Source organism: Bombina bombina, chromosome 3 (genome assembly GCF_027579735.1).
Source record: "Bombina bombina isolate aBomBom1 chromosome 3, aBomBom1.pri, whole genome shotgun sequence".
In the NCBI taxonomy this organism is placed as follows: Eukaryota; Metazoa; Chordata; class Amphibia; order Anura; family Bombinatoridae; genus Bombina; species Bombina bombina.
Window position 1 is genome coordinate 942,881,771 of NC_069501.1, and position 13,153 is coordinate 942,894,923.

At 37.4% G+C, this 13,153-nt stretch overlaps 1 protein-coding gene across 1 annotated transcript; it reads right to left on the reverse strand.

The window, feature by feature from the left end:
- Positions 1–9,567: 9,567 nt before the first annotated feature.
- On the reverse strand, positions 9,568–12,296 carry KBTBD7 (kelch repeat and BTB domain containing 7). Its single transcript, XM_053707962.1, has one exon. It carries the CDS (start codon positions 12,185–12,187, stop codon positions 10,259–10,261), a length of 1,929 nt encoding a protein of 642 aa, XP_053563937.1. The 5' UTR covers positions 12,188–12,296; the 3' UTR covers positions 9,568–10,258.
- Between the last annotated feature and the right edge of the window lie 857 nt (positions 12,297–13,153).

The following is a 13,153-nucleotide window of genomic DNA, read 5'->3' on the forward strand; positions in this document are numbered from 1 at the left end:
TTATGTAGGTAGATTAGCCATAGATAGTTGAGCGATATAAAAGATTCAAGTTACGATTGTAAATAGAACATAAACTGGATAGACTGTCGCTGTGATAGCACAAAATATTGTAAATTTGAATATATTATTCCTCTCCCAAATATTGGTGTGATTAGCGTCAATATTAGAAGCTTTAATATAACAGTAGGAAAGAGGTTGTGCTAGACTCACAGTCGTTTCATATACCCAGTACTAACATGTGCATTCAAGGTTCATTATAGTGAAGCCTGATACTGTTAATGTTAGTTGGTAAGTTGTCTAGCTATTGGTAATACCGGGATCAACTGGTTTACTGTATTCGATATATTCAGTACTGATTGTATACCGTGTAATGTTAGTATACACAGTATTAGGGGTGGCTGATTACTACATAAAATATTGTCAGTCCGACAACTGAATATATGCCGGTTTATTATGCGTAGTGAGTGTAATATCAAGTCTTCCCCTAATCCCAATCAGTTTCGTGTCTATTACTGACACATCACAGTCATATTCAGTGACCCACTTAAATCAGGCATTCCTATAATCTCGTATTGAGTATTGTATGTTTTCCCCACTTATGTATTGTGCAAAAAGTAGATGAATTAAATGGTTGTACATCTAATGGACAGGGTCACAATGACAAGTATTACCATGCGTGTCCAGAGATATAACAGTAGGTTAACAAAGTGCTGCCAGGAACCAACTAGTAACCACAAATCGGTATGTGGTGATTCAAGAGCACTATATCTTGATCATAGTGTCACACCAAACAGCCATTTATATTATGATCACTCACTAGTGTTTAGTTTGATACAATAGTAGCTAGTAGCGTGTTTAGCTGTTGCTAGGTGATAATATTTAAATTGCGGCGGTAGAATAGTACAAGTCTCTAGTGTTGCCCGGATGTTAAAGATATAGGCGGAGGTTTGTTTGATTCTCATATACCGTTGGTAGTTAATATACTGTCGCTACTGTGAGTCTGTGCTTGTTATAAACTTATATTAGACGTTTGCCTCGTATTTACACTACAGCTGTACAAATCTCATGTTCACTTGTTATACGTGTATCCGGCTTTGTATTACGGTTAGTTCACCTTGTGATATTTAGCCGGTATACCTTAATGTGATATTGACCCAAGCAGCTATAAATAATAAGAGGTAAGTAAGGTGTCAGTCAAGCGTTAGTAGCGTAGGCTAAATTAGAGCTGGATATATATTAGCCGTGCAGCATCTAAGTTAAACACGTCCTCTCACACTTAGTTCCCATATAAATACTTGAATCAGAGATTGTAATACCGCTCTGGAACAAAGTATCATACACACACTCTCAATCACACTTATGAGTTAATGCAGGATGACTTAAATAACTGAAAGTGCTTATTTCATGATAAGTATTGTTAGAGTAGGTTATTACTCCGTATAATGACTACAGTAAAGGTTCGGTGGGAACTAAGTGTGCGAGGACGTGTTTAACTTAGATGCTGCACGGCTAATATATATCCAGCTCTAATTTAGCCTACACTACTAACGCTTGACTGACACCTTACTTACCTCTTATTATTTATAGCTGCTTGGGTCAATATCACATTAAGGTATACCGGCTAAATATCACAAGGTGAACTAACCGTAATACAAAGCCGGATACACGTATAACAAGTGAACATGAGATTTGTACAGCTGTAGTGTAAATACGAGGCAAACGTCTAATATAAGTTTATAACAAGCACAGACTCACAGTAGCGACAGTATATTAACTACCAACGGTATATGAGAATCAAACAAACCTCCGCCTATATCTTTAACATCCGGGCAACACTAGAGACTTGTACTATTCTACCGCCGCAATTTAAATATTATCACCTAGCAACAGCTAAACACGCTACTAGCTACTATTGTATCAAACTAAACACTAGTGAGTGATCATAATATAAATGGCTGTTTGGTGTGACACTATGATCAAGATATAGTGCTCTTGAATCACCACATACCGATTTGTGGTTACTAGTTGGTTCCTGGCAGCACTTTGTTAACCTACTGTTATATCTCTGGACACGCATGGTAATACTTGTCATTGTGACCCTGTCCATTAGATGTACAACCATTTAATTCATCTACTTTTTGCACAATACATAAGTGGGGAAAACATACAATACTCAATACGAGATTATAGGAATGCCTGATTTAAGTGGGTCACTGAATATGACTGTGATGTGTCAGTAATAGACACGAAACTGATTGGGATTAGGGGAAGACTTGATATTACACTCACTACGCATAATAAACCGACATATATTCAGTTGTCGGACTGACAATATTTTATGTAGTAATCAGCCACCCCTAATACTGTGTATACTAACATTACACGGTATACAATCAGTACTGAATATATTGAATACAGTAAACCAGTTGATCCCGGTATTACCAATAGCTAGACAACTTACCAACTAACATTAACAGTATCAGGCTTCACTATAACGAACCTTGAATGCACATGTTAGTACTGGGTATATGAAACGACTGTGAGTCTAGCACAACCTCTTTCCTACTGTTATATTAAAGCTTCTAATATTGACGCTAATCACACCAATATTTGGGAGAGGAATAATATATTCAAATTTACAATATTTTGTGCTATCACAGCGACAGTCTATCCAGTTTATGTTCTATTTACAATCATAACTTGAATCTTTTATATCTCTCAACTATCTATGGCTAATCTACCTATATAAATAAACGTGGACATTCTATCCACTCTATTCTCTCACACATCAACTAACAGAGTGCAAAGTTACATCTACCATTACATTTCGTGATTTAACTGTTATGTATTACTACAGATTGGTACATGATTGTTGCACGCTAGCAGATATGACTTACCAATTGAACTAATAATTGGTTATTGAATTTTTACAAACTACAGTCGGTACTTAAGAGTGGTTTTAATTAATTTCTCCTATTTTAATGTTTGAACCCAATAAAAGTTATATTTTAGATTTAGTGTCTATTCCTATTCCCGTATTCCAACCTTGGATTAGCAACTAAGTGATTGTTATTTGCAACAAGCTTGCAATTTGACCTAGGAGTGCTGTCTATGTGTATGCTTCTCTCTTGTATATTTAAGTATTCATATTCATACACTAAGCACCCACATTTAGCCGTATTGTAGTGGCATAATTAAAGATACAAATAGGTCTATTACATAGAAGTAGTGCCATTGGTAATTTTTTGTAAAAATAAGGCTAGTCACAGACCAGTCATAAAGTTAATATAAAGTGAATTGTTTTGCAGTTGTTATCAGATAAAGCCAATTAGAGACAGATATGTAGGAGGGTTAACCTTGAGTATTCAGCTGGGTGCATTCCAAGTTAATTTTCAAAGCTAAATTATATGAAAAGGGGGCAAAATAAGTAATGAATATATTTTGTAAAGTTATATTACAACACACGAACAATGGCACCACGCAGACTTTTCCCCTTATCCTCTAATGTTAACTACCATATAGTGTAAATGGTAATCAAAAATATTATAGGAAATGGTGCTAGTGCATAAAATGATAATTTGAACATTAAGTGGGGTATCGCTTGAGAACTGTGTTAGCCCACTTGAAAAGTATGCACAAAAAGTACTCTAGGCCCAGACTATTGGGCAGTATAGTTACAAAAAAGGTTTAAAATATAACTTTTATTGGCTTTAAACATTAAAATAAGGGTAACACACATAAAATCAACACAGACGCTAACTCATGTGATTAGTAAAAGGTAAGTAGTGTGGGGGGTTTAATTATATATCCAGGCCTTCCTGTGATTCTATATACATTTCCCCCACAATAAACTCACATCAAAATTCCCTCTGTATATTGCAAAGCGCTTGGTGATATTAGCTGCGTTTAAGTATAACAATAATGTTTCCATTCCGTAGTCACTAGTTCTAGGTATAGTGTTGAACTCGCTCTGACATTGGGCTTTAATAGGTCCTCAATGGGGCAACACTGGTATGGGTGAGAGCCCCCAGTTATAGGTTAGCAAATCTCTAAGAAAATACTAAAGACTAATGATTACACTGTGCCATCATTGCTCTTGCGGGAAAATTAATTCTTGTATCTGAAGTTATTGGCCATTCTGTATAGTAAGCAGTGTCTAGTAAGGTCATGTGACCTAGATTAGTGAGCATTGATACTATGGGCAAGATTTATCAAAGTGAGAATAAGAAAATTCTCACATTTGTCGTCAAAAAAACCTCACAAATTATATCACCATATTTATGAAAGGTTATGCGCCAATAAAGTCTCAACTTTTCATATGTGCGAACAAATTGACTCATAACATTCGCAAGTCTTAAGTATATGCGAATAAATTGTCTGGAAATGCCTAATTCTTGAATTATTCTCTATTGGCATTTTAAAATGCCTGTATATATTCGCAGTTCTCATATATTTATGAAAAGTGGTGCATGTAATATTCACTGCTTTTAATCTCGCCAATTTGTAGGTTGCGAGGAGTGAAAAATAAAGAGCAATATTGTTGTTTGTCTGGAGGGAAAATGGAAATATTTCTTTTACTTGCTTTATCTAGGGTTAGAAATTGCCCACAACAAGGCGCAGATCCTGAATAATAATAAATATATTATAAAAAAGTAAAATAATTTAAGTGCAATTGAAATAAGTGTATTAAAAAGAACGAAGATGAGCTCCAAATGAAATGAAAGAGAGCCAAAGAAGGGGCAAAATAAAACTAACTTTAATATATAAGAAATAGCATTCTTTTAAACAATCACTTGATTAAAACAATAAACCATTTATTGGTGTCTAAAATTAAGATTGATAAATAAAGTGAAAATGACATTTTTGCAAGAAAACTAGGATCAGCCATTCGCTTGACATCGCAAAAAAGTTTTGCCCCAAAAATGTCTCTAGAATTTTGATAAATACTGGCGACATTTTTGAATTCACACATTGCGAACTATAGCGAAAATAATCGCGACTTTTTCGGCGCATTTTTTCGGGGCTTGATAAATTTTGCCCTATGTATTGCTAACGAAGTGGAAAGCTGGATCTAAATGGATATACGATCATAAATGGCCTTAAAGGGACACTGAACCCAATTTTTTTATTTTGTGATTCATATAGAGCAAGCAATTTTAAGCAACTTTCTAATTTACTCCTACTATCAATTTTTCTTCGTTCTCTTGCTTTCTTTATTTGAAAAAGATGACATCTAAGCTAAGGAGCCAGCCAATTTGTGGTTCAGAACCATGGACAGCACTTGTTTATTGGTGCTGTCCAATCAGCAAGGACAACCCAGGTTGTTCACCAAAAATGGGCCGGCATCTAAACTTAAATTCTTGCCTTTAAAATAAAGATACCAAAAGAATAAAGAAAATTTGGCAATAGGAGTAAATTAGAAAGATGCTTAAAATTGCATGCTCTATCTGAATCATGAAAGAAAACATTTGGGTACAGTGTCCCTTTAAGTAGAAATGTTTGGTCAAATACTTCTTGTCAGTACGTTTGTTTCATAGATATTCCATGCTTCATTATAATAGATAGCAACGTGTAAAGCTTATACGTAACCTTTAACAACAGTAATAGCCACTATATTGGTGTAATCCAAATCACTTTGTGTGTAAATAAAAGTGTTCGGTTAAATACTGGTGTTAGATTATTACTGTTAGTACGTTTATTTCATCTGTATTCCATGCTCCATTATAATAACACCTAGCTGTTCACAACAGTAATAACCACTGTATTAGTGTTATCAAAATCACTTTATATATTAAAAAAGGGCATTAGTTATAAGCATTTGATTAAATATTGCTGTTAGTACGCTTATTGCATCTCTTTTTTTATGCTCCAATATAATAATAAGCAAGATGTGAGACTTAAAGTGAAGGTAAACTTTGATGAATAAAAGCCCGTTTTTTAAAAATACTATTAAACAGGCGCACTTTCATTCATCAAAGTTTACAAAGCAGCAATGTTGATTAAAATTTTACCTTTTTTTCTTTTCACAGCCAGAGAAGCTTCCCCCCTCCTGGAAATCCTCTCTTCACACGTCAGCAATGACTAATGCGTGTTCCCCCAATCACGGCTTTCCCCCCAGGTTAGTCATTGTCTGAGGCCATGCTGTGATTGGAGGAAGCCGGATTAGTCATTGCTGACGTGTGAAGAGAGGATTTCCAGGAGGGGAAGCTGCTCTGGCTGTGAAAAGAAAAAAAAGGTAAGTTTTTAATCAAAATGGCTGCTTTGTAAACTTTGATGAATGAAAGTGCCCCTGTTTAATAGTATTTTTAAAAAATGGACTTTCATTTGTCAAAGTTTACCTTCACTTTAAATGTAATTGTTGCCAACAATAGCAACTATCGTACCAGTGTTGTCAGAATCACCTTATACCTTGAATGCGCATTAGTAAGCGCTCAAATCATTTGGCCACATACTTAATTTTAAATTGAAATCTATAAATGAGGTGGTTGTTATTGCCCTCTTATTATGACATGTAATGCTTTCACACATGTTAAGTTAAATCTATTTTCCAATATGCTGTCATAAAAGAGCAAGCAGTGTTTTATTCACGTTACGATAATTCTTGTTAATCATTCTCCTCCTCTATTTCAGATGGAGATCTTAAGCAAACACTAATTATTATTGGTTTTCTATAGCCTGTGCAACAATGACATTAAAAGTTCTGCTATGTATATGTTTGCAGTATCAGTCTTTCAGATGTATTATCAATTGTTAGCATTTTAGTGTTCATTAGACTCTTACCCTTACAATAGTCACTTAGGTAATCAGGCTTGTTTAATAATGCCCCGCCCATATGGGTCAGTGAGTCATTTTGTATATATTCATTATTGCTAGTGTTCGCTAACGAATATATCAACTAGTGCTTTAAAAAAATATCAAATCTGTAACTCTAGCTAAGCCTGGCACAACCCAGACTGTACAACAAGTTAGCTACATAAAAGAAAGATTTTTTTTGAAGGTGCAGAGCAAAATCACAAGCGGGCCAGTGTCTGGCAAGTTAAAAATGGAGCGCCCAAATGCTCACATTCATCCCCCGATTGTGAGCGTTTGGGCGCTCCATTTTTAAACCCCCCCACGCTACTTACATGAGTCAGTGTTGATTTTATGTGTGTTACCCTTATTTTAATGTTTAAAGACAATAAAAGTTATATTTTAAACCTTTTTTGGAACTATACTGCCCAATAGTCTAGGCCTAGAGTGCTTTTTGTGCATACTTGTCAAGTGGGCTAACGTAGTTCTCAAGTGATACTCCACTTAATGTTCATATTTTGTAAAGTTGTTTTATTATGCATAACTAAACATTTTATATAAAAATATTAAGGTGTTAATCATCCCTTTAACATTTCCTTTTATTTCACACCAAACCAGAAAATAGTTCTTTCAAATTAAGTAAATATTAAAAAAATGCCCATCATGCATACATACAAATAACATTTAGATTAAGCATTGATGAGGATGGATGCAGATTGCAAAAAAAATCAATCTCACATATGTAAAAGAGTGTTTGCCTTACAAACTGAAAAAAAGGAGTAAAAAAAAAAAAAAAAAAGTGTACTAAGCTAGAGAGGTGCATTCGTTTTTTTTCCGTCCCCTAACAAATTCGTAAGTAGGCTGCCAATAGCTGCAATCAGCTCTTTGCGAAGCCGCAATTAATCCTGTGAGAGTGCAACACACTGAGATCTGTGCAAATCCAGATTGCAGTGCATTTTCCTTTAACTAGAATGATTGTGGCAGCTTACTTTCGCATTTGTTAGGGAATGGAAAAAAAACTAATGCACATAACGTCTGAAGCCATTGTATATCTGTTTCTTACACATTTCTAGCCCCATAACAAATACTTTAAAGGGGCAGTGTACTGTAAAATTGGTTTCTGATCAATGTGTTTCTAATGACTTATACAAAATATATGTGGGGGAAATGGTCCTTTATATTTACTTTTTATAAATCACAATACATTATAATGGGCTGAACTTGTAAGGAGATAATACATTATTCTCACTTCTACACCCAGAAATGCTTATCTCTGTCTATATAACAAAGCCCAATACTTGGGGGGGGGGAAAAAAAAACAAACAAAACATATTACATGGGAGAAAATTTTACACTGTTTCATTAACAAATGAAGAAACCATTTCAGGAACTTTTCTAGTGATAACATGTGCCCAGCTCTGGGGTTTTCATGCACAGATCACAGTATTGTGATCACTAGAAAAACAGAGTGGCCAAATCAGCCAGAAAGCAAAAAGTAATTTCCCGGGGAAACAAATATCCAATAGATTATGATCAATACCTATGTGTTTAAAGGGACAGTTTACTCAAAAATGTTCTCCCCTTTAATTTGTTCACAATGATCCACTTTACCTGCTGGAGTATATTAAATTGTTTACAAGTAGCTCCTTTACCCTTATATTGGCATTTGAAATTGTTGATTTAGCAGGTGGTATCCCCACCTATTCTGAAAGTTTGTGGCCGCGCGTACCAGCTATAGATAAGCTTTGTAAACACAGCCAGCATTAGAAATTACACTCCCAGTGGGTTATAGAAGAGATAAAATAAAATGTTGATTTTCCATTGTTCTCTCAAAGTACTGGTGATTGTTTTAAGGACAGATATAAGATAAAGAAGCAGGTATATGTACACAATGTGATACAGTAATGAGATCTGATTATACCTACAAGCTCAACCCATTTTATTAGGTTGTGGCTTCAAAACACAAAATCAGAGCTTTAATATACACAAATAAGCCTTAAAAGCTCATTTTCATAAATGTTTTAATCTGCAGTTGGTAAAAAAAGCAATTGTAAACACATTAAGGGAAAAACTATTTTACAGTATACTGTCCCTTTAAGTCCTTTGCAAAAGATTAAACCGCTATATGCAAGTAATAGTGCAATAATAAAATTAACACATTAGATCAGTGCTTGACAAATGTGTTTAAAAATTAGGAGCCAGTAAGAATATTTAGGAGCCAGGCATATTTTTAGGAGCCAGACCTTTGGATTTGTATATAGATATATGGAGAATAACCCAAAAAGTTAGGAGCCAGGGGTAAAATTCTAGGAGCCAGTGGCTACCAGGCTCCTGGGTTTGTCGAGCCCTGCATTAGATAATTTCCTTTTTGCACTTTTATGTATCTAACTAGGAAACAGTATATGCTGCTTAAAAGAGTGTGTAGTTTGACAAGTTTTCTGCATCCGATTGTCATGGCATACAAAAGGTATTGAACAATGTTTTGACACTGAGCGTCCTGTTCCTGTCAATGTACAGAAAGTTGCTGCAAATTAAAGAAAAACTGAACCATCATACCTTGGGTTGCCAAAGTTGTAACATGAACCATAAAGAATTTTATTAAAAGATTTAAAATAAAATAAAAAAAAATTATGTTGCTAATGGTGCATATTTAGAAACATAAAAAAAGTAAATCATGCCTTCTAAATGTCTGAACTGCCTTGGCAGGAAATGTTAAGCCAATGCTTCACATATTAAAGGTTTTGTTTTCACATTTACAAACATGAACAAAAGTCAAAAAGGTGTCATCTTAATTTAATGGGGGGAAAAAAAACAAACTTTTCAAAACACCAGAAACCAAGTTTTTAGTAAACACATCTGAACAAGGAAAACAAGAATTAAATGTTGAGCTTATTACACTGAAAAGATCACACAATTGACACTATATATACACACACATCTAAATGTTGTAACAAATGCTCCAAACGTTAAGGCGCTTAGATTTATTAATTCTTTTCAGGATTTTCACACTGACTGGGCAATTGGTATGACAACTATTGTTTCTCAAATTTAAGCATGCCAGAATAAAAAAAACAAAAACAGAATTTGCTAGATTTATACTATGCTTTCCACTAACATTTGTAGAAATCCATGGCAGTGACTTTATGCAAAATGTACACTAATTACAACTTCTCCCCCCCCCCATGTAAAGGGAAAAAATAATGTACCACCTTCTGGCATCCAAAGGGGTAAAATCTACTGACTTTTGGCACATGTATCTACAAGAGCAAAAAATTGTTGTGTTTCATAAAGGAAACATGTTATGAAGACTTTTTCCTGATATTTTAGATTTTACAATACAGATTGCTATGAAGTGGTTACACGTGTGTGTAGCTGAATCATTATCAAGTGCAGCATGACAACTTTGTCTTATATGAAAACAGACTGAGAAATTAAAACTATCCCTGTGTGTTAGACTAGCTAAAAGTCTTTAGAATGAGCCCTCTACATATATCCGATGCCTTGCTACAGGTGCTCTCTGCCATTCATCCTCTGAATAAGAGCTGGAGCTGTTAGATTCAGAGTCCAGGTCACTAATACCATCCAGTTCCCAGTCAGCACTAGATTCACTCCGCACATCATCCTCTTCTGTGATGAAGCTCTGACCTGGTTCCAAACAGGATGGGTATACACGGGCAGACAGGCAAATGAAACCAAAGTCATAGTGCAGAAGGCCAAGCATGGTACCAATGTTTATCCAGCAATCATTAGTCACATCATATTCGTGCACAGTCACTCTGTTTTTCTTCCACTGTACATTAGTGCAGGTAATAAGCAGCAGTTTAGAACTATGTCTAACAATCTGATAGTTATTTGTGCTTCCCTCAGCAGGAATTTCACAGATCCTCCGCCATTCTCCCCGAGCCGGGTTGTATACTTTTACCACAGGTATGTCACATAGACAATATATTTCATTGTTGAAAACACAAGCTTCCTGGAAATCACATCGCTTAAGAGAAGCACAGTTAAGCCACTGATTGCAGGTTGGATCATAGCAAAGCATCCTTTTGTTGCTGACAGCATACAAGCGATCATTGACAGTAACCAGTTCAAATGAGTAAAAAGAGTGGGGCAATGGTGCCACTAGAGACCACTGATTTCTTTGCACACTATAGCACTCTACTTCCTTAATCTTGGCACCTGTTGAAGGGTCCCTACCACCCAGAATATAAACATAGCCATTAAGGTAGGCTACATTCATACCTTCCCTAGATAACAGTCTCTCTGCTAATAGTTGCCAGCTGTTTTGAACCGGACTGTAAACCCACAGCTGCTTTATAGGTTGGGTGGCCAAATACAAGTCATTGTCAGGTGAAACACACACAGCTGAAGAGGTCACAGACTTGCTATTGGCCAAGTTAGTAACAGGAGAAGGCATTGTGTAAATGTCACCTGAGTAGGGGTCATAGCATAGGAATGGCTCCTTACGGTGACCAAAGAAAATTACCATCTCTTTGGCTAACATGCCAATTCTGCGTAAAGGACTTCCATCTTGACATGGTAAAGCAGGAGATCCATTTTTCCCATCTTTGTCTTGCAGCACAGCTTCCAGATATTGTAGACAATGTTTCCGTATGAATGGTTTGGAACGTAATCCATCCAGGTAGACCTGGTCCTTTTCAGTTAAGTGCTGCCAGCGCACACAGCGCAAGACCTCAAGGCACTCATTAGCCCTTTCCTTGGGGTTGGCTTCCAGCCAGCGCAGGGCAGCATTGCACACAACCCTCTCACTTGCCACATCCAAGTTGTCCATGGTTAGCACCTCTCGTAGCTGTGCCAAGTTTAGCTCACACAGCTCGTCTCCCCGAGACAGCTGCTCGAAGTGGCGTGCCATGAAGGCCAGGGATTTGGCTCTCAGCTCCGGGTGGTCGAAAGCATCAGCAAAGCGCAGGATGCTGGCACAATTGTGGACGTCCAAGCGGCGGGCCAGGTATCCTGCACAGGCCTGGCGTACATATTCCAGCTGCAGCATATCAGCGGCGGCATACAGGCGCTGTACGTTGCACTCAGTAACAGTCACACGTCCGGTGTAGCAGTAGTCTATGATGAGGGCCATGGACTCGGGGTCCATATCGTGCAGCGTGACCTGCTGCTGTTTGCTCTCGTAGAGGCCGCCAGTGAACATGCTCTTGAAATAAGGACATGCAGCAGAAAGAACGTTGCGGTTACAACTGAAGCTCCGGCCACACTCGGCTCCACTGGTCCCCGCCTCGGTGCCCCCCAGTACCCGGATGGTGACATCGCACAGTAGCCGTGCGTCGTAGAAAGCTTTCAGCTGAGTCAACAGTGCCGAAGCATGAGCGGGGTCCTCCAGGAGCTCGGGACCCGAGAAGAATCCGGACACCGCACAAGCGGACATAGCCGGACGGGAATAACTGGTGCCTACGGGAACCGGACTGAGCGCGTTTATTCTATCAACCAAGGAAATCTGCAAATGCTCTGCAGCTTCCTTCCTGCGAACACGACGTGCTGACGCAAGCCCGTAAGGCATCCGTAAACACACAAGCTCCGTGAGCTCGTAGGCGCCTGTCAAGGAGACTCGTAATAAAAATGAGGCAAGTAGTAAAGGTTGGAGCAGCCATTTTTCTTTTGGGTATTGCTGTATTCAGTAAATGCAATTGTATTATTTACCCCAAAAGACCTCTATTTGTTTATAAGATTTAATTAGGATTCTTTATTAATTATTCAATAAGCACGAGTTTAAGAGTGAAGGAAAACAATATACAGTCTCGTATTATGTCAAGCGTTTGAAAACTTTCTTTCATTCTTGTTATGTCAAGTGGGACTTGAGCAACATTTGTATAGGAGGGTACAATTTATCATTTTGCTAATGGACGAGATTTACACAGGGTTTGCTAACTAGGCTATGTTTTCCTGGACACATGCATCACGGTGTGCAGAGTGCAACATGCATTGCGCTGCGCGCACCTAAACAGCACATGCATATAGTGACCCTGGACAGCACTATTCATGTCCCACTATTCATACCCTGAAGCACGTGATACTCATAAGTGTCCAGAAAAACATGCCATGTGTAAGCCGTAGCTGTCCAGGAAGGCATGCCTGGTGTGGTACCTCAACATGTGGCTAATGCTAGCTCTGTGGAGATGACAGTAAATTCATGAGTACAGCTTTAAAAGATGGGATGTGAACATGACAGATGCATAGTTGCCAACATTTGAAAAAAAATTCCAGGGACACTTTGCAGCTTTCAATTACCTGCATGAAATGTTTTACCACACCCCCTGCACTAAAGTACCGGTCACTTTGCCAAACCCACATAATTAGCATAATGTAGCTCCGCCTATTTATTATGGGGCTGATT